Genomic DNA, 21852 nt, shown 5'->3' on the forward strand with positions numbered 1-21852 from the left:
GAGTATGTGAGTTTGAACATCAACAAGGTGTGGGGGTTTTACAACAGTAAGAGATGTATATTGTTCTTAGTTGTACGTCATAGCTTTTTGCGTGCCCTCTTCCTGTGAACTGATTAACTGAACTTTGTTTTAGAATGAAATTGTGCTACTTTAGATTCTTGAGGAACTTCTCATATGGGTCTGTTGTGCTGGTCTTGGAGAATTAATGACTCAGGAGGTACTACTCACTAGAGAGTTGGTTTCTGCTCCCAGAATTATAGCTGGTGACCCATTAGAATGTCCTAAGCTCTGGCAGGTAGGAGCACAGGTTCTGTATTGTAATGTGTATATACTGATTATCCTTCTATTTCTTTTCATTCTACATTGTAAAGCCTAACTGTGATATATGATATGTCAGAGACAGTTTAATCATGCTGCAACACAAATGCCAAGCTTTCAAATACCGTGAAACATTTAATATTTACTGACATAGTGGATTGTAAAATTTGAGGGCTGGAGGATGTTTGATTTGTTGCTTTGTTTTCCAGGCTGAATAGGCCCAAAAACTATGTATCTTTCAGTCCATGAATTGGTCAGTAAAACACACGGTAGCCTTTTTTGGCTTTGAAAACTGTTTGGTTTTTTTCTGCAGCATCAATGTTTTTACATTGTAGCTGGGGCTTAATATTTGCATCCATTCTGTACTGGTGGATCTTAACATCTTATACAGTTTGTTCTCAAGAGAACACTGAAAAGACACCATTGGAGGGAGCAAGCCATGCTTATTAGGCCTAAAAGGTGGCTTGCAGGACTCTGACAAAATTCTTAATTGGAATTTATAAAATTATATATGGCTTTGTTGCACCATTGTATATGTGCATTTCTCAAAATTGGTTTTATTCTTTCCATTTGGTGAGGGTTAGCAGGCGCTTTACGTGCAAAGTTCTTTTTTCCCAAGCAGAAGAGAATTGGTTTATGCCAGGTGCCTTTCCCCTTCTCCTGACTGTTTTGTACTTCAACACACAAACATACGCAATCCATGAACCAAGTAGTTTTTTTAATTTCTCTATGCCATAGCCTATAGTCCCCTGAGATACTTCTCCCTGTTTCTGCTCTAGGGATCTGTCTTCTCCTGCAGCTGCTTTTTCTGGTCTTTACAGAAAATACGTGATCACTGCCCCAATAACTTTGATGATGTGAAGGGTCAGTTGACCAAGTTCAAGCTCCCAGCCCATTAAAAGGGCAGGTCCTCTCCTGAAAGCTTTCTAATGCACATTACAATTGTTTTCATTTACAAAGGTTATTTCTGTATGTCTTAGGTTATTATGTCGGGATTCAGGTGGTGAAACTGAATCTATGCTTCTTAATGAAACTGTGCCACAATGGGTAATTGACATCACTGTGGATGTAAGTATTGTATACAGAGTTTGCTTTTTTGGTGTGGGGGTTTTTTTTTGAAGGTGAACTACAATTTTTTTTTTTTAACTGTACAGGATCTGAAATGACATTTAAAATTTTTGCTCTGTTTGTATTTAAAATAAGTGGTCTCAATGTCTGTATTCAAGATCTTTTGAGATTGTTTTTTGATGTGTCCAGTTAAGGTATTTGTCTCACTTTATTTTGACAGTCTTAGAAAAAGAATTCAAAGCACTGTGCATAATTGATATCCTTTTCAGTTGCGGAGCTCAGGAACAGACAATGCTCTTCATATTGCTGCAGTCTTCTGACGCTATCTAATTTTCTTTGAAATAAATGATAATTTATATTCAAAAGCTAGATGATATGTGCATCATCTAAATTGAAGCATCTCAGCAGTGTGGGTAATTGGGAAGTTGGCTGTGGTGGTTATGTTGATTAAGAATCTCTCTTAGTTTTTTGATAATTAAAAGCTGAATATACTTCACATACCAGCTGGTAGAAATAGGAGCTGATAACAGTTCATCCTAAATTAACACTTTTCAAATTTGTTTCCTTCTAGAAAAATATGCCCAAATTCAATAAGATTCCCTTCTACCTCCAACCTCATTCATCATCAGGGGCAAAAACTCTAAAAAAGTAAGTAATGCATATTCGAATCTCAAAACTGCAGAAAGAGAATTTCAAGCTCAAAAAAACCCAAACTGTTTTGCCATAGAATTGTATTGTGCTTGATAAATATGTAAAAGTTTCTAGTCATTTAAGCAGCATCGCTCTGAAGCATTAAATTATATCAGAATATTTGAAAGAACTGTAGGTTAGATTTATTTTGGGTTTAGTGGGCAGTTGCTTAAGTTTATGCTAGAAAATGTCCAAGAACTAACTACTGAAATTAGACTTTCTTTTGTGGTATTTAATCAGAAAACAGAGGAACACTGTTACACTGTTCAGAACCATAGTTTTATGTTTCCTATTGCTAACAGTGATGAATATTAGCTTTTTAAAAGGAAAAGTCAGAAAACCTGACAGTAGGGAATGCAAGATGGTCTGCCTATTGCATTAGCTGTAACTGGGAGCTCTATAGGTTAGAAATCAATGCAGGTCCTCAGATAGGAAGTCAGTATCATAGATAGTATGTCTACCATTTATATGCAACAATTTTTGGTGTTTTCCACAAATGTCTAGTTCCTCTAAGTCTTATTGAATTCTTCACATCAGAGACAATTTGTAATAGAGGAGCTTGATAGGCTTTTTGTGTACTTTGTGGAAAAACTGCTGTTGCTCATTACTTTAGAATGCCCTACTGTTAATGTAGTAGGGTGAACAGCATGTTCTGGCTTACCTCTTTTATTACTCCATATCCTCTGTCTTTCTCTGATTAAACCCTTTTTTACTGAAAGAATGAGGGTTGTGTACAATACTCTTCATCTAAGGTTTGATTTTAATCCAGTCTTTTGAATATTTTGCCACTTTTATGAGTCCCTTTTCCTGTGTGAGTCTTTCTTTGGATAAATAGCTGTTATGATTATGGTATTCTGGATGATCCTGATAATTTACTATTAAATTTATAAAGAGCTTATCTGTGTACTTGCATAGTTTGCTACAGATTAAGGTATTGTGAAGATACGAAATACAGTTTCTCAAGTTTTTTCCTGACAAACTTCACTTTCCTTATATAGAGACCGACTGTCAGCAAGTGATATGCTTCAGGTGAGAAAAGTCATGGAACATGTGTATGAGAAAATCATAAACTTGGATAATGAGTCTCAGACAACTAGCTCTTCCAATAATGAAAAAGCAGGAGAACAAGAAAAAGAGGAGGACATTGCTGTGCTAGCAGAGGAGAAGATCGAACTTCTGTGCCAGGACCAGGTAAGTTACTTGGGCGTTTTAGCCTGTGAACAAGACCAATGTCTAGCAATGAATCAGTTGTGAATTTCTGAATACCGAGCTTGAAATATGCTATAGACTATCTGTTACCTTTAAAACTAAGTACGTGTTTTGACATCATTTTAACTTACTGCTGAGACAAGTTCGGGCAGCTGCAGGTTGCCAGATGAAAGAACTTATATAGTATGCCTGTTTAATTTGGTCTGACTAGTAGCCTTTATAGGATTACTTACTCATTCTCAACAAATGGACTTAATACAATTCCATAGAGTTCCATTTCTAGCATTTTTTGAATGTTTTGAATTCTACATTTCTAGCAAAGTTTAAAATTTGTCCAAAATCATGAAATGTCTATTAAGTTTAATAAGTGCATGAAGATTAAATATTGAGGAGGTGGTTATAATATGAAGTTATACATTAACATTGCTAAAATCTTTTTGTAATGTGTCAGGCTTACTTGCTAGTTGAAAAATCCAAACCTTTGCATGGTTCATCTTTGATGCCAGGTCACCCATAAGATTGTTTTACCCAATAAAACCAGACTGTTTCATCTTTGAATTTCCGACAATCTAGCAGAGTTGTGGAATAAAAGATGAATTTTTACTGTTTAGGTTTTGGATCCAAATATGGACCTTCGAACTGTAAAGCACTTCATTTGGAAGAGTGGTGGTGATCTGACGCTTCATTATCGCCAGAAATCAACGTGAAGGGAGTGGTGGACCCAAATGGTTACTTATTTACTTGACCATACTGTACTGGTTCCAAGAGTAGTACTATAGAAGCCCACTGAACCCCTAAGGTAGATGAGACTTCTAATGACTCAGTATGGATGGAAAGTATACATTTAATTGAAGTGACTAATAGATCTGTAATATAGAGGAAAAAAATCTATATGACTTAAACTAAAGTCTGTCCTAGTCTCAGCCAGTGAGATGGGAAGTCCCTGAGTGGTTCGTGTTGTGTGAGATGTACAGAGAACTGATGATAATCCAGTGCAGACTTTTGCTTCCTCCTTTTTGCTTTTGTTTTTCCAGAACATAATATCCTCATCTGCTCATGCTTGATATGAAACAGTTTTGGCCACATTAGTCGCTGTGTTCACAATATAATTCAGAACTGCACATAAGGTATTTTTAGTACATTCCATTCATTAAAGTTCCTACGATGATTTCTCACTCACTGAGGTTACTCAAAACATTTCTACCACTTAAAGAAATTTGGAAACGAAACCAGGTATTGTGTACTTGAAAGAATTGGCCCATTTAATTGCAAATGAAGGGTTAACATTAGACTTGTTTTAATACTGCAACTCAGTTGTTGCTTTAGAGAGCTGTTGACATGCAGAATAAGAACACTAGATAAATATTGTAGCAGGGTCAGTCCAATGATGCTGTGCATCATAATAGAGTGAACATGCTCTGCAGCAACTTAAAGAAATTTTTTTTTTTTTTTAAATATATATATAACTACTTCCTGCACTGTGTCCTAGGTGTTCTAGAGACACACTAGTCTAATTTTTGGTAACTGTGCTCCAAAACTATGTGACATTTTGTTAAAACTTCAAACCATTCTGAAAATAACTTCATATGTTTAATGTTAAACTTTAGAAACTTCTCAGCAGATTTCATATTCATGATATAAAAATACTTATTCTTCTTTTCTGAAGTTTTATATGCAGTTGTTCTTTTGTTATAGATTTATGTGGATCTTCTTTTCTCTGTTATTTCTAAAAATCTGTGACTGTCATAGACTCATAGTAGTCTTTTATAGAGTTTAACTTATTGGGGGGAGGGGGTAAAGGCATTTCAGCTTTTTGTGAGAAAATGTGGGGCTGTCCCAGAAAACCATTTGTAGCCAGAACAAATTGCAAATCCTCATAAAGAAATTGTGTAAAAATGACTCTTGTCTGAAGCAGAAGCACAAGTGCCTTCAAAGGGCAGTATATTATTCGAGTTTCTTCAGGAGACATATGCTCTTGCCCTTCCTGTATCTTGCTATCAAGGTTTAGGTTGAGGCCTAAAGAAAGTCCCAATAAATTATATTACTGGGATTGTATTGGTCAAACAAAAAGTAAAATATTTTTCATCGTATTTTATTTGGAAAAATAGTCAAATCATTACCTTCTGCACTCTTAACCTAGCTAAATAAACTCATTGCTTAAACAATATGGTTCAAACTAAGCTAGCATGTCTTTTTCCCTGTCTTTTGCGAGTCAGTTTCAGTTTTTAATCCCCATTTCTGTGTATGCTCAGTTTGACACAGTTGTGCTATAACTGCGCATTTTTAGTGATATTTGTGAATTAAATGCTTAAACAGAACTGTAACTTTTATTGATAAATTGTCCTGACTTGTATTTATTAATAGCAAGGGTCTACGCTTGTTCCAATAGGCACTGTTTGGGTTTTTTTTCTGGCTGTCTTGCTGTCCCGTTGTATACATTGGAATTGCTCCCAGTGATTTTGTTTGAAATCAGCCAAGGTTGTAATTTTTCTTCTTTTTTTTCTTTCTAACCATCCCAAAACACAGTTTCAGGAAAGATTGACAGAAGAGTCTGCAATGCCAGAAGGGTAAATGATGTTTCACAGTTGTATAGAATAAAAGGTTTTAGTTAAAATATTTTCCTGTTGTTTTGTGTATTGGATCAATTACGCAGCTTTAGAGCTTGGCCCATTGTCATTTAATGGTTGTACTGTAAAGGACTTCAGGGTCCTTTGAAGCTTCAAGTGATGGAATGGCTGAAGAAATGGCAATGCCTTAACAAAATGCCTTAAAGATGATCTTGTAATATTGTTGGATATAAGAATTTAGCAGGCATGCAAGCCTTAATGCAGGTTCTGAGATCCTGTTGAGGTGGAGAATGTGCTCGAGTAATGCTGTTTGCCTGGGCAGTACATGCTTTGTTACTATGAAAATATTTTGTGCTAACACCAATGCAGTATATCAGAAAAGACAACCCTGCTACAAGTGACTCCGCATGCCAGTTGGCACTGAGTTTTCTGGATGTGGAAAGGTTCTAGCCCTGGGAAACCAAGACTGAGTTTCCTGGTGCTGAAGATGCCAGCACAGAATACTCCAATCATTTGCTGTGGGGACTGTCAGCTGGGCTGCTCTCGGAGAGGACGCAGTAATTCAGTGACCAGATGTGTTCCCAGAGACTCCCAGTGTCCATCTTGGATAGAGTGTCAAGTGAGAGGAGTTTTCTTGCTATTCCCTTTTAATTTCTGTCACCTTTTCTGGAATTGTGCTGTCTGTAAGAGTCCTGAAGGCAAAGAGCATGAGAGGCCGCTGCACAGCATTCAGGAGTTAAGGTGAGAGTCGCAGCTCACTGGGACACTGTGAACAGAGAGAGAGTTCCAGTTTGCCAGGATCATAGGAAAGGCTGCTGATGTGTAAAGGTTTTTTTTAATTTTCAAGTTCATAATGGAAAGGTGTTGTAAATCTAGTAGTTAGTAGTGTAACCTGTCTCCCAGAAAAGCAGTTAATTTGTCTCTGACAGGAAATTTTTTTTTCTCTTCAGGTGGGGTCGTGCTGAGAACAGGAGAGCTAGGCTCAGTAGTTGCAGCTGACATATTGTTTTAGGAAGAGAACTACCTGAAGAATTTAGCATTAACTTTTAGAAACACTAAAAGAATACTCAAAATAAGCCCTAGGCAGGAGATAATAATGTAGGTCTACCTCACTGCCAAGTGGTAGGAAAATAAGGGACTTGGACAATCGAACTAATAAATCCTGTATTCCATGGGAGCGTGGCAATCAGAGGCCTGACAGTGCACCCCTCGGTCACTCTTGAGCAGAGCAGTGTGGAGAGCTGCTCAGAGAACAGCTGTCCCGTGGTTCAGGTCCTGCAAGCTGAAGGGTGGGTGTCTGTTCAACATGTTGATCTGAGGGTTGCTGACTCAGAGAGAGACGTTGCTGAGGTGAGTTAGTGTGGAGGTGCCAGGGAAGGGGAGAGAATGTGTTTGTCAAAGGTAAAGGCATAGAGTGACTGTTAATGCATGAATTCAGTTACAGTACTCCAAATTTTGGCCAGTACATTACACCAAGGTATAACTTTTTCTTTCACAGAATACCTGTTTGAATCAAACTTCATCCCTAGAAATTTCTTGAATGTGACGTTTGGCATCAATCTTTAAGCACATGATCTTACATTTGTAGATGTGCTGATGGCTCCTGAACAGAGCCAGGTGGAGTTACCACACAGCTAGGTAACAGACCTGTTAAAAGCACATGCACACTTAAATATCAAGAAAGTGATTGGCTAAAGTCGTTTCCTGTACTGTGTGGTGGAGGTCTTTCTGTAAGCAGCTGTACAAACAACATGCAGACCAAAGGACTGATAGAAACTGGGTGGGACATGCCCCATCTCAGGATATCGTGACACTGTTCTAGCCATCTTTTCCATGGGACTGTGAATGTTTAATTACTTTTTGTAGCTTAGAAATATAATTTAAACCAAACAATTACTTTGAAATTACTGTTACAGCAGAACCAGTGCAAATTAGTGTTGCCTAAGGCAAAAGCAAGGAGGGAGGATGTGTGGGCATTAGTGGCAATGTCCAGGAAGTAACAGATTAACACAGTCAAAGCAAATGCAATGAGTAACCTGTAGCTGCCTTCGCTTAACAGCCAGAGGCAGTGGTGCCTGGTTCTTTCATAATTGTTTGGAGGTGAAAATACTTGCCCAGTTTTGCCCAATATTTACGGTTATGGGGGAAGATGGCGAAGGGTAAGGGTGCTGAGGGGAATGCTGAATTCAAGGCTTCTCCCTGGGAGGCTGCCTCTGCTGCTTTCCATTTCTGCTAAATTTGTGATGCAGGAGCATAGGAGTGCTGGAATAGCTGAAGTCTCCTGCTTCCCCAGTTAGTGCTGTAATCCTTAGTGCTAGGTGAGATTAAATTCTGAACCCCCAAGCAGCTGGAAATGTGTCGTTCAAGCGTATCAGCACACATGTGAGTGATGTGATCTCTGCTCAGTGTTGCAGTCTGTCTTCCTGCAGCGTTTCTCAGTTACAGCTAAGAGGAATTCAGTCAAGGGTGACGACTTGGATAAGCAGCTTCTGAACATAGCCTAGAGCAGTACAGCAGAAGATTCAGTGGCTTGTCAAGCCTGCTGTGAAACTTTAAGAGGGAAAACGAAGTCATCACTGCCTGAATTTGGTATTTCAACAGTTCTTGCCAGTAGTTGTTCACCTTAAAGCCACTAAATGCATTCCTTCACACATTCAAGTTCAGCTGGAATTAGTTCAGCATCCATATTGCTGTTAAGAATGAGATTTGCATGTTTAGCTCAAGGAAATAACCATCCTAATCATGATTATTGGGGGTTAGGATCGTTCCTTGGACAGGGTTATTGCTGTCCAAACTTCCCATGAATCAAGTAATTTAATTCAGAAGGGAGGGCTTGGTCCAGCCCCCTGAAGTCAGCCTTGCTTGGGGCAAGGCTTGATCAGGTTGCTCGGACCTTTGAGCAGAGTTGTGAGTGTCTGGGTGGAGGGAGGGCCCGTGGCCTCGCTGAGTGCCCAGCCTGTGTTTAACCACCACCAGCAGCAGCAGGCAGGCGCTCTGGCTCACCGGGGTTAGCAGAGGCAGGGCTTTGCCTAATCCTTGCTGTAATACTTGAGCTCCCGGTGGCCTCTTTGGATATAATGTCTGCCAGACGCCTGTCCTCAGGCTTGGCTATTAAATGTTGGAGAGCAGCTCGCGTCTAGAAGCTTATCCTACTGTGTCTGGCCCTACCAAACTGCTGTGCAGTGTCACGCTCTAAAGTTAGTACAAGGCCTCTAAGGTGACATCCTCATCCCTTTGTCTGTTTTGCCCTCCCTGAGATACTGCTGAGATAAGCCACCTTCTGTCTGCAAAAGAACTACCACTGTCAGGTTTATAGATGCCCTCGAAGTTTACAGAAGCAAACAAGGTAGCGTACAGCTCTCCTTCTCCTCTGGAAACAGTAGCTGTTTGGGACAGCACCTGATTGTGTGTAGGTTGGTTTGTTTCAAATCCCAAATACAAAAGTGGACCATTCAAGCCCCTTCACTCAAAGATAGCTCTATCTTCCACAGCCATTCTACTTGTTTCAGGCCAACATTTTTTATTTATTTAATTTCAGAACTGGCCTATCCTCATAGGCCTTGTGAGGTATATTTCTTAAAGCAGTAGTACCTGGTCAATGCCTTCCTGAATTTTCCTCAAATTAAGGTGGCAGCTGCAGCAAGATAGTCTCAAATGCTCCAGCTTGGTCTGCAGCACAGAGAGGGGATGGCTCTCCTGCTGTCTGTGCTTGCAGCATCAGCAGAATTGCATCCTCTCTCAATCCAGCCACTCTCAAAGGAGCTGCTATGACCTTTCTAAGACTTTATTTTGAAACTAAGAAATTCTAATCAGCTTTCTCACTTCTGTACCCACAAGTAAAACTACTTTCTACTTCTCTTTGTTTCAGCAGGGAGGTAGCTTCATGTATCTCAAATGGTAGACTCCAAGTTGTCAAGAGAAAAGGAATTTGATGAGGAGGTTAAACTCTTCACCTCATTTAGCATTTAAATGATAAAATTATAGGTTAGGAGAATACAACATGCTAGAGGTTTAATGCTCTAGTTTTCTAAATATGTATGTTAGACCACTGTTCATTTGGATGTTCTGAAAAAAAGTCTTCATAAATATATGAAGACTCCCCCCCTCCCCTTCCAGGAGCCAATTAACACAAAGTGGGGTGGACACAGACTGCTGTAAGCATTAAACCATTTATTACTGTGACATCTGAAATTTAGTGTGAGTTTTGGCTTACACTAAATTAACTGCTCTTAGAAGTGTGCTTATGGTACAGCATCACTTAAATGAGCTACTACCAGTTTAAAACCAGTGTTGACAAAGGTGTAAGACTAGAAACAGTCCTAAATAAACACCACCAAAAAACCAAAAAGATCACCTAGATGTCTTCAGTCAGCAGGCTCTGAGGCCCAACAAACTTACCCATAGTTTAAATGACATTTATTTGTAGTGTTTGGCTGTTCAACAGTCAGTTGGCAAAAGAAAAGAGGAAATTTATTTCAGTAGTAAAGGAAAAAAAAAAAATCTGTTGACAATTAACTGACCATTTAACAGACTAGATTTCAAATCTCTTAGTTCTACTCCCTGCAGTTAGTGCATTCTTCTTAAAAGCAAAATATATTTTGACTATCCTGTTCAGAGCTACTGCATTTTATGTGAAAACAGTATTTAAAGGACAGATTTTATGTAAGGGTATACTCATCTGAGGACCCCTCTTGTGTTGCAACTTTGCCTGCACCCTTTTGCTGAAGCTGAGCTGTCCTGGGCAAATCTGTGTGACCCAGACCCCCCTCCTGCACTGTTACTAGATTTCAGCCTAGATCGCTTGCTGATCTCCATCAGGCACAATGTAGAAACAGATCAGGAGACAGGGCAGAGAAAAGGAAATGGGATAATATGGTGCTAAATATAATCTAGTTTATAGCTTGCACACACCCCAACCTTGTACCCCATTTTCTTAATTTATGAAGGATTTTTATCATACTGTACCAGCTATAGTGAAGTTATTCCTAATCAGCAGCTTTAAAATGCCATGATAAATCACTGCCCTGAGGGATATTAAAAAAAAAACCCATGTAGCTTCTGAATGTACTAGCAAACATGAAATGAACAATGAAAGCAATCTGAAGACAACTGTAAACAAAACAAAGCTACAAGAAGCAAGGATGCTGCTGCACTAATATGTTCCATCATCCTGTCTCAAACTTATAATGATTTGTATAAAAATAGAAGTGGGCAAATAGAAAAGCACAACTAAAGAAAAGTTCTTTCTCTGTCACTACAGAAACTAAAGGCATATTCAACTCCACCAAAAAGGTTAAACACAGGGGCCTGACTTAATCTTTGACAACGGTTTGTTTCAAGCAGCCATCACACTTTCCCCCACAATTCCCCCCACCCCCCCTTTTTTTTTTTTAATAGAGACATCACTAAATTGTTGAAGTGAATGACAGGACCCACCAACATGATGTTGTCCTGTCTCTGTGTTGCAACTTCAAACCACGGTACTTCCTTTCCTGCAAATGTAGTTGTACAGAAGGCACATGAATAACTGTTACAGAGAAGGGACTCAACTCCAAAACAAGAAAAATGACAAGTTTGCAGAGTAGTAAGTAGGAATAAAGATATCTTGGGGTAGGAAATGCCTTGAAAGTCACAAGAACTGTTTAACTGAGCTGTACCATTAGAAAAAGCTTTCCAGCAAGTCAAAACCATAAATATTTTTTTAATGCCATTAATCATCCTGATAAAATCATCACCAAGTGTCACTGTTCAGGTAGAGTACCTTCATAAATACATTCAAGAACATTTGTAAGCAAATACAAATTCAGGAATTTGACATCTGGCCAGTCTCCAACTTGTTTCTGCATTAGTTTCTCCATTAATTTGGTGATTTTGGACAGCATTCAAAGTTCAAACACAGATCAATCCATTAAACAATGATTGGAAGAGACAGTAGAATATGTATTTCATGTGATTTTTTTTATAATACTGTCTACACTAACAAAATAGAATAACTAATTCTTTCAAGATCAGAAAAATATTCCAAGCTGTAGTATTACAGCATATGACAGTCTGTAAACAAAAGCAGCATCATTTCACTCATGATCTTGTGCAGTTGCTTCTTCTTTCTGTTCACATGCTGCTTCATCATCTGCTTTCACCAGGGTAGTGGTTAACGAGCTCTCAATACTGTTTAAGAGCACCTTTGTTTCTTGGTTATCCAGATCAGTTCCTAGTGTTGTTTTTGAAGAAATTTCATTAGGAAAAGCAAAAGAAGGTAATGATGGAACTGAAGGCAGTAGGTTGTCCAACTCGGGCTGCTTGACTGAGCCTTCAGAATACATGGTTACATCTTCAGGGTCCAAAGCTGGGGCATTGTCTGGAAAGTGGAAGTAAGTTTGTAAAAAACCCAGAAACTGTCAGACTAACAGTGCCTCTAGATACCATATGTCTAGAAAAATCAGCTTGAATGAGATGCCACATACAGACAGACACATAACCAGATTCACAACTGTCAAGTACATGGACTGTGTTTATTCAGTTCTCCCCAAATCCAGAAAACCTGATGGTGCAAGCAGGTTTTTAAGAGACCATGAACCATGTGGTCTGCTGTATTCTTATGCTAGAGATGTTTTATTTTGTGTTACAACTCTTAGTCACCCCACCTTTTAAAAGGGAAAGGCATCCATAATGTGAAGATTATCTTTTTTAAATAGACAAGTCACTATTAAGATGACTGCAATTTTGTTTTCACTTTACAACTGTGAAGACAAGCCTGTGGTACAAAAATTCGTTTACACTGATTTTAGAAATACCTACTTTTAAGGTCAATTTAAATTTGGATCATCAACATTTTCATTTAAAGAAAAAGACACACATTCCAAAGTCTTATAGAAAAGCCCATCAGGTTTTTTTGTCCACTTCTACACCTGATTTCTGCTATTTTTTCCATCTCATTTTAGCCAATCCCCTTTCTGATTTTTCTTAAAATTGGCTTATTTCCAAAAAGCATGATATTGTTGAGCAGGCACAAGTTGATGCCACTCCAGAAATCAGGTCAAAGGCCTAAAGGAAATCTTGAATACACTTACCAAAATAAGCAGAAGCGTCATTGTTCAACATTAACTTTTCAGTGCCTTCTAAAACATCTGCTGCTGGCATGTTGAAGGAGGCAGATGAAGACATGCTGGACACTTTTGTTAAGTTAGTGAGTTCAGGAAATGAAATACCAGACATATCTAGAAATCCTGAAGGAGAAAGCAAATATTACAGTACTGTTTTAGATATAACACAAAATTCTAGTTTCAAAAAGCTATGTTACATCCAGACTGAAGTCAGTGAAGTCCCCTCCCTGCAAATAAATTTAACCTAAATGTTAGCTGACATCGGTGGAAAGACTTCTGCTGAATGTTAAGCTCCGTCAGGTTCACAGTACCCAAATTCTACAGCTCTAAAATCCAGTGAAGTCAAAAACTTCAAGGAAAACCAACCACAAATGCTCACAGTTCTGCATTTAAGTCTCAAACTTGTTTAAGACCTTCTTCATTTATTTAGATGTCCTCTAAAGAATTGCTGAAAAAAGCACCTAAGAAAATGTACCTGGATCCATAACTCTCTGGAGAGGGGGAGGAGGAGAAAGGGAGCTTTCTAGTGAATGACCACTCATTTCTTGATCTGTGGAATGATCCAAGTTCATAACTACTTCAGAGTTGTCACTCTCAGAAGTGGGTGCCAATAACAGAGTCTGGAATAACACAATAGGAAGGAAAAGCATCTTTTTATATTGAAAGCTTCACCTGAAGATAAATTTCCTATGAAAGCATTCACCCTCAGTCTCCAAGTACACCAATTCAGAGAGAACCTGTGATGCTGAAACTGATAGTCAAACCACTGATGAGGACATGTTCCAATGTAGCCTTTTAAAGCCAGTATGTTCTTAGAAGAACAGTCCATACTTAATTCTTGTAGGTGTATTTTATTTCCTAGTGAGCAGGGTGTTCTTCTAATGTGATTCTCATTGACCGATACAGCTGAAGTACACAAGTCTTCAAACTAGGAAGAAAATATCTGGCAAAAATTTCCATCAGCCAACACTGGTGATCTGTCATCCGCTCAGCATCATCCGCTCAGCATCATCCGCTCTCACCTTCCTTCCACCTAACTCCAGTTCATTCAAGCAAAGTTCTATGCTGTGCTCAAATACACTGTATTATGAGTGTTCCAACAAGTAGAAAATTTTGAAACTCCAGAGGACATGCCAGAGTTGTGAACGTATTTCTAACATACCTCTGTGTAACCATTAGTAGATGGTACAGGAGTTCCAGCTTCTGGTAAGGGTGAGGGTGGCTTGCTTTCTGGCTTTTTCTTTGATATTACAGACTGTGTTGGAATTCTGTGCAAATAGCCATATCCAATACCACATCCTAAACTGTATGAGAAAAGTAAAACAAGACTTAAAAAAAAGCGTTCTTAACAAAACTAGTAGCGTTTTAAATTTTGACTCTTGAAAACAAAAAGTTTCAGTCTTTATAGCAAGAAATACCTACCTGCAAAAATCATTTCACTCATAGTACTCAAGGAACACTCTGCAATTGACATTTAAACATACATAGCTTAGCTTTCAGCTGATTATATCTTTACAAATATATAATCTGATTTGATGTGGATTTTTTCTTGCTTTAACTGAATGACTACAAGAATGTAGCTAGTGAATCTGCTACTGGGGAAGTCAACACAGGTTTTGCCACTGGTTTCAACTCAGGATTAGATCCAGAACATGCCTAATACCTAGCTCTAAGCTAGCTTTTTTTTATGGAAAGATGAACAGTTTTGGGTGACAAGTGTAAGGAAACAAGGCTTAACTTGAAAACAACAAGCTGTAATCAATAGTAATAATACTTTTAACAGGAGCTCATTTACAGTGAGTGTATAACCTGTCATCAGCCAGTGACTGTCTGGAGATCAGTACCTTCCTTCTCCACCCCAAGCTCCATTGGGAGTCACAACTACCTCTCGAATGGAATCTGTTTCAGTGCTATAAACCATCAGCTTCAGCGGCTTCCCCTCATGGGATTCAATCAGTGAAAAGAAATCCTCTGACTAAGGAAAAAAAGAGAGTAGTAGTTAAACTCAAATGTGCAAGACGAGCTGAAAGCAAGTTCGCATTTTACATAGTTATTTACTTCAACATGAGATATTAAAAACCCAGTGACAGACTAAAACTCACTAGTGTAGTTTGAACTTTAGGGGCAACTTTTGTTTTATTACCACATTAAAAAAAAAAAAAGATTATGTTTACCTTAACCATAAAGCATCTGTTAATCATCAACTTTCTCAAAACTCCCAAACACTATCCCCATACATTTGACTTACACACAATTAGATTTGTAAAATACCAAACCATACAACATGCACTTGGCAAGCATGAAGACAAATGTTACTCGAAGGAACAGGCACCCTACCTCCTGAAGAATCTGATCAGATCCAACTATGTAGTCAGTGTACGGCTGGAGACCAGCGAGAGCTGCAGGAGACGCAGGTTCAACATCCTGCGAAAGAATGGTATGTGTTATCTGCACTTGCAGCAGGATACGCTACCCCAAAATCAAAAAGGAAAACTCACTCCAAAACCAACAGACGGAAAGAACATTTTGTTTATGGGACAAAATAGAAGTCCTTGAACAGTCTACATCTAGGTGCAACATCTTGTAAAACATGCTGAGTAAGAAAGACCAGATGCTACCAATTCAACATGAGACACTCTGAAAGTGTCAAGAAGTTGCATTTATTTAAACAACCAGAATTGTAACAAACAGTCTTTCCTATTCAGTTCTACTCTTTCAGCTCTGCCTCTTAATTTTAAAATAATTTTTTGGTGCTTTTTGTAACATTATTAGTTTAATGAAGTTTAACCAACACAGACACATCAGTCAGACCAGAATCTTTTTGCTTTTGCCATTGATGAGGTTCAACATAAGACAAAAAAGCCTTCTCCCCATCACACACTATTTGGTCCAGTGGGAATGGAGTTAATTTTTTTCATAGTGACAGGCAACACAGTCACCCACTGCTTGTCCCTATTCAAAGGGCTCAGACAAACCTTCAAGACTGTGTTCCCTTCTGTGCGAATTCAGCATTGTACTTCTACATACAAGTGACTTCTAAACATTATACTTTAAAACAAGGTTGTATGAACACTAACGAGCACCAAAGAATTCTCTCTCACCAAAACATGCCACACGTGTTCATTGGCTCCCTGGAAACTGCAGAACCTCACGCTGGCTCCAAGAAGACCTTGTCCTCCCCACATGTTACTGGGGATCACCTCCACCTCTCTTATTTTCATTGTTTTGATATTATACACCTCAAGCTTCACTGCTTTTTCAGCATTTGCCTTCAGCAGATCTTTCAACATATTGTTTTCTTTATTCTGTCGAGCACAGAAAGAGATACACGATTAACATTATTTCTAGTTGCACCTATAACACAGATGTCACGCTTGTGGCGGAATTTGAATACAAAGAACTAAAACCATCGAAGCTTAGGCTCTGTGTTTCATGATCAGTCCCAGTAGTTCGATTTTCTTTTAGTAGAAAGAAGTCAGTACTGTCAGCTCAAGTCCCTTTACATAAGTATTTACTGTTTCATCATTTACATTCCTGTTCTCAGCAATGATGCCTAACGATAAGCAGCAACATTTTTTCAAGCCTCTGATCCCAGTCCTTATTCAATAACCCTTCAAAGTCATTGCAAATTGACTGAAAGGACAGAGCCTGGGAGCCGCTTAGAGAACTATCATTATTTCTGTCATGTTAAAAAAATAAGTGATCTTCCACCAAAAGATCATTTTTGATGATTTACCATTATAATGATCACTTCCAGAAAGACACCTCCACTAATAAAAGCAAGACAAACTTAACGAATTCAGGTTGTATGTAGCCAGAGTGAAGCACGCAGCCAAAGCTGTGAGCCCTTTAAACAAACAAACAAAAAAAAAAAAACCAAAACCCAAACCAAAGTCAATATACAGCAACTCTGTTCCCAGTCTTAAGGTATAAGCAGACAGCCTATGATTCTTTTTCATGTTTTATCAAATGTTGAAACAAATTTGTTTAAACAAATGTTGAGCTCTTACCATTGACTCACCAATTCAGTATTTACCTTGTGGCAGAAAATATGGATGAATGAGTAATATCATAAACATTGTGTTAATCTGTTAAGTTAAAGTGACTAAATGCATAAATAAGCCTCTTTCCTCAAATTTGGATCCACAGAGAGGAGACTTTAACACCACCACGTTTTACTTTACCTTTTTAATGCCATATACAATGTCCAATATGAAAAGCTTTCTTTACTGCAACAGCTTTGGCCTCTACCTTTTATCATTACAATAACCATATTTTATGCAGGGGGAAAAAAAAAAAACCAAACAAAACCCAATAAAATCATTTGAGGCTTACAAGCCTAGTGTGTCCTATGGCAATGATGAAATCAAAGAAAGGTTCCAGTCCTCCTTGTTGAGCTGGGGAGTTTTCCTGAACCTGCAAAACATACATTTTATTTTTATTATACATTGATCTCTAGTTACATAAAGTGATAGTGTTAATCTTTACACTTGATTCAGTATTTACTTTTGTGTTGAACCAGAGATGAGATACCACATGACTTGGGAAGCAGCCTGCAATTGTGAACTTAGTTTTATAAAACTATGAACAACAGGTATCCAAATTAAGCTGTATGGGGTTCAAAACCTGTTTTTTACAAGACACAAATATTGTGATTCAGAAGGCATAGCATGGAATTATTAAATACTGAAGACTCTGGAGAAGGGCTTAGTTTTCAAAATGCTGCTTCAGGATTTTCTTCCATGCTACTAATAGCCTAAGTACATCGAGAGTCCCCAATTACATCACAGCCATTTTTTACATAAACACAATTTACAGCACATCAGAATAGGAACACTTAAGAGAGTATGCCACAAATGCATGGCTAACCACAAGTACTGGCCAAGAAGATTGCCATCACTTACAAAAGATTCATAAGAAATAAGAGTTGCAACATCTCAATTTCACTATAAGTAAGTTATTGTAAAACAGATGTAATAAATATTGAGAATACCTATTAAAATACATCCACACCAGGGTAAAACCCACCAAGAGTTACACAGAACTTAAGAGACGCAGAACATACCCAAAGTATACTAACAAAGCAACATGACATTAAAGGGAACCATCGCAAACGTGCTAACAGTTTGCACAGCTTCTAACTCTACTTCTGGTTAACTCAGCAGCACAGTCCTTAACCTGCAATATATTTGACTCTTGAAAGCCACCCCACAATTTAAGTGCTAAGTTACAACCCATGCATCATCTAAACTAAGAAGTTCATGGCTAGCAAAGTTAAAACTGCTACATCTTACACTTGGTCTTGTGTTAACAAACTGATACATTTATTTTTTAAACAGATAAATCTGTATCAGTGTCGGGGCTTTTGCTGACATAACTGCCTGTACAAGTTATAAAATATACATCAGTAATAGCATGGTTACTCCAGCAAAAGCTTTTAAAGCAAAAAAAGAAATCATGCTTTATTATTAAACAGTCAAGACTGACCACTGTAACCTCAACTGGAGTAGGAAGTATTAACTTTCATCGCAACCCTAAATTGCATCAAAAGCAAACAGCCAGCTTATAATGAACCAAAGGTTAAAAAGGTTAAAAAAAGTCTACTCTAAATCCAAATCTAAATAGCATGAAAGAAACCTTACAATGAAACTATCACATAACACAGTGTCAAGGCTGAAAATGTACACAAAAAAAAAGTACATGGAAGTTATTATGGAGCTCGTAACATTGTTGTTCAGATATCTAAGAGCCATACAGATTCCCTCATGGAGCTGTAAGTTGCAAAAAAATCCTGCAGTATTTGGTTTTCAAAATGACATCATATGAAAAGTTGCATGAATTACTTGGAGAGAAAAAAAAATTACTTTGTCTTCTACATACTGCAGATCAGCAAAATCATCCTTCAGTACAGAAAACTGAGCCGTATCCTGCACTTGACGTAACAGGAGGAGGCACTGCATGACCAACAGTCATTTCTGATGGAGTTTTAACTCCGTTAAGGAGACTGACAAAAGCACATTACGTAACAACGCTGGTACCCTAAACACATCTTGTGACAGAGAAACACAAGCTGCTGATGAAGTGGAAAGCAGCATGTGGCAACAACGTTTCCAACTCTTATTTCAGGGAGGAAGACGACCAACTAAATGAAATGATAACTTATGCAACAACTGGTATCTGCAATACCTCTGCCTATTTTTAAGCTCCAAGACATTCATTTAAACCAACGTGCGTGCAAAAAATTTGCCAGACGGAGGAGTTACAACAAATCTGCATCTACATACGGCGCCTGTGAGAAGTAGCCCCTCAAGAAAATACTGGCTGGAGCAGGAATTAACCCCCAGCCAAGATGCTCTAAGATCCGCAGAGAGATTAATCAAATCTTCTTCAAGTGAAGGGAATTTGGAGGGAAGCAGGCAGGGAGGGCTATACCACTCTTAAACTATTTACAATTCCTCGGAAGACGCGCAAAAGGCTCCCCTCGGCTGTCCGGCAGCCAAGACATCGCGGGTCGAGGTTCCGAGCCCGGTGAAGCCGCCGGGGCGAGTGCCCACTGCCCGCCGGGCGCGGTGCGGCCACTCCTCCCTGCCGTCGTGGCAGTTCCCTGGAAGGAGCCATCAGGTGGTGGCCAGGGAGCCCGGGGCCGACAGGCCCGCCGCCCCAAGCCCCCCGCGCTCTCCCGCCACGTGCTCGGCCTCCCCGAGCCGCCACAGGCAGGACAGGGGGAAGCGGGACCCCGCGCCCCGGCGGACTTGGCCCCAGGACCCGCCGCCCCTCACGGGCCCCCCCGCCCTCCTCCCCACGAAACCACCCTCGCGGGCCGGTCGGCGGCCACCTCACCCCGTGTACGTGGAAGCCCTCGGCACCGCCGTCGGGAGCCTCGGAGCTCGAGCCCAGCCCCATGCCCACCGCCGCGGGAGGGGAGGGGACGGGACGGGACGGGACGGGACGGAGCGCTCAGGCAGCAGCGGCGGCAACAAGCATCGCCCTCGCGCCGCGCCCTCAGCGGACGGCGTCGCAGGCCTGAGCAAGCGAGCGCCGAGCGCAGCGCCCGCGCACGGCGGGAGGAGATGGGAGCCGGGCTCCATTCTGCTCCCTGCCGGCCCGGCGGGGCGCGTGACGCCGCCATGCCCCCAGCGACGGGGGAGGGGCGGGGGAAGCGAGGCGTGGCTGCGGGAGGGCGGGGCGCGATCCGCGGGGCCTCCCCACGGGCGCTGGGCGGGAAACGGCGGAGCGGCCTCTGGGGTTAGCGATGAGGGGTCGCTGAACCTTGCTGGGGCTCGGCTGCCCCGCTGAGCCACCGAGTCACAGCTCTGAGCCGCGCTGCGGCTGCCCCCCGCCTCCTCGGAGGTAGGCAGAGACCGAGGCGCCGCTCCCGGGCAGGGAAGGCCGGCAGTCGGGTGGGCCCCCGGCCTGCCCCCCGGCCTGCCCCCGGCCTGCTCTCGGCCGCCTCGACCTGCTTCTGTTTGAAATGCTGAGCGGGATGCTGTCTGCTGAGCCGGGGCAGCCCCTCCAGCAGCCAGCGTGCAGCGAACGGCAGTTTAGGTCTCAGAGCCTGTTTGTTTTGGGGTTTTTTTGGCAGAAACAGACTCACTTATAAATTGATTTCTTTTTCACTTGTATTTTTACAAATCTCTGAAAAAAAATGTTCTCATTCTAACGGCCTTTAAAAAATTATACTTCTGTTACTGTAATCCAGAAAGAGATTATTATTTTTTACCAATATCTACTTTGCACATTTCAAAAGAGCAAGTGTTTCTGTTCCGTTCCTCCCTGTAGGTATATTTTATTATTGTGCTCAAGAAAATATTTCCACCAGCGGAGACAGTGCAGCATTAGAGCTGAAGAAGCAAATTAATGGGCCAGTGTTGTTGTTTTTCAAGACGTAGGGAGCCTTGTGTTTAGATAATTATTAAGAAGTGGTGATATTTCCATTCCCCTGGAATTTCATATCTGCTCCGCTATGTTCTGCTTAGGATGAATTCTTCTGATTCTGCCTTTAACTCATTAACGGAAAAGTTGCTAAAGTTTTCAGAGTAACAGTAATAATTTGAAGCATTACTGTATTGATAAAGTGCCAGTTTTATTTCCTGCATGAGTACTTTCATTCCAGTCTAAAAGCATTCATTTTACTAAAACTGGTAGTTACTGCTCTCACCTCCGAAATGTCATTTTTCCAAAGGATCCATCACATAAGTTCTGTGGTCCAAGTGTGATGCATAAAGCCAGAATAGAAAAAAGCCTGCTTTCTCTGTCCTCTGCCTTTGCTTCCCAGTGAAATTCTTAAATTCCCTGTCACTTCAATAGCAATTTATGCTTGAAAGCCATAAACACTGGCTCGTTTTTCTCCAGAGAAAGACCGGGATATTCTCAGGAGCCCTTTTAATTAACTTTTTTCCAGTGTTATCTCTAAGCTGTGATTGCAGGTCCGTGCATTGCATTCATTGAGCATATGGTAGAATATGGTAGAAGTGTTGTCTGAAAAGCGAATTCGTCGCCCGGTGTGCAATAGGTCAATAATCACACACACTCAGGAGAGACATTGCTTATTTATTTTAGGGTTGCGCAAGCCTAGGTGCTCAGTGGTTTCCCACAAATCAAGCACACCAACGGGACTTTTCGTGCTATATTTATACAGAAAACTTGCAGAGTTAGTAATTTTCCAAGTCCATCCTCTCTATGATGACTGGTTAGTAATTTACATACAATTATAATACTGCTGACACAATACTTCTACGCATGCTCAGCGAAAGGGTCTTCTTGACCTATAGGTGTGATTTTTAGTATTATAATGAGGGTAGTTCAGCTAAGGATACGTGGACCTTGAGTTTGCTTGCCAAGTTGGCAATGTGCCCTCTGCAAGGTCTGGTTGCTCCAGGATGTCCTTGCTCAAAGGT

General features: G+C 40.2%; 2 protein-coding genes across 4 annotated transcripts in view; one reads left to right on the top strand and one right to left on the bottom strand.

Moving 5' to 3' along the window:
• The window catches only part of WDR48 (WD repeat domain 48), a 28251-nt gene extending 22350 nt beyond the window's left edge, over window positions 1-5901 (top strand). For 2 of the 3 annotated variants that reach the window (XM_074869345.1, XM_074869349.1), the window contains exons 16-19: window positions 1299-1386; window positions 1958-2034; window positions 3075-3267; window positions 3897-5901. In XM_074869345.1, the coding sequence (XP_074725446.1) occupies window positions 1299-1386; window positions 1958-2034; window positions 3075-3267; window positions 3897-3992 (454 nt within the window). In that variant the 3' untranslated portion in view covers window positions 3993-5901. Of the gene's footprint in view, window positions 1-133; window positions 1387-1957; window positions 2035-3074; window positions 3268-3896 lie in introns of those variants that run through there. The other variant, XM_074869357.1, reaches the window with a different exon arrangement.
• A 4101-nt stretch (window positions 5902-10002) lies between these two features.
• GORASP1 (golgi reassembly stacking protein 1) lies at window positions 10003-19953 on the bottom strand. The gene is made up of 9 exons (XM_074869368.1): window positions 19796-19953; window positions 17291-17371; window positions 16057-16260; window positions 15293-15379; window positions 14800-14930; window positions 14118-14259; window positions 13431-13575; window positions 12923-13078; window positions 10003-12210 (listed from the first exon to the last, which is right to left on the bottom strand). The coding sequence occupies exons 1-9, from the start codon at window positions 19856-19858 to the stop codon at window positions 11927-11929; spliced, it is 1293 nt and encodes a 430-aa protein (XP_074725469.1). The 5' UTR covers window positions 19859-19953; the 3' UTR covers window positions 10003-11926.
• Between the last annotated feature and the right edge of the window lie 1899 nt (window positions 19954-21852).

The sequence above is a fragment of the Strix uralensis genome, chromosome 1, assembly GCF_047716275.1.
Source record: "Strix uralensis isolate ZFMK-TIS-50842 chromosome 1, bStrUra1, whole genome shotgun sequence".
Taxonomy (NCBI): Eukaryota; Metazoa; Chordata; class Aves; order Strigiformes; family Strigidae; genus Strix; species Strix uralensis.

Bases quoted from the DNA above. Each gene is read 5' to 3' on its own strand.
- GORASP1 (XM_074869368.1), bottom strand. From the start codon at position 19,858: ATGGGGCTGGGCTCGAGCTCCGAGGCTCCCGACGGCGGTGCCGAGGGC. The intron at 14,931-15,292 runs GTAGGGTGCCTG...TTTTTTCCTTAG, and splicing joins CTGATCAGATTCTTCAGGAG to TCAGAGGATTTCTTTTCACT. The intron at 13,576-14,117 runs GTATGTTAGAAA...GTGTTATTCCAG, and splicing joins CTACTAATGGTTACACAGAG to ACTCTGTTATTGGCACCCAC.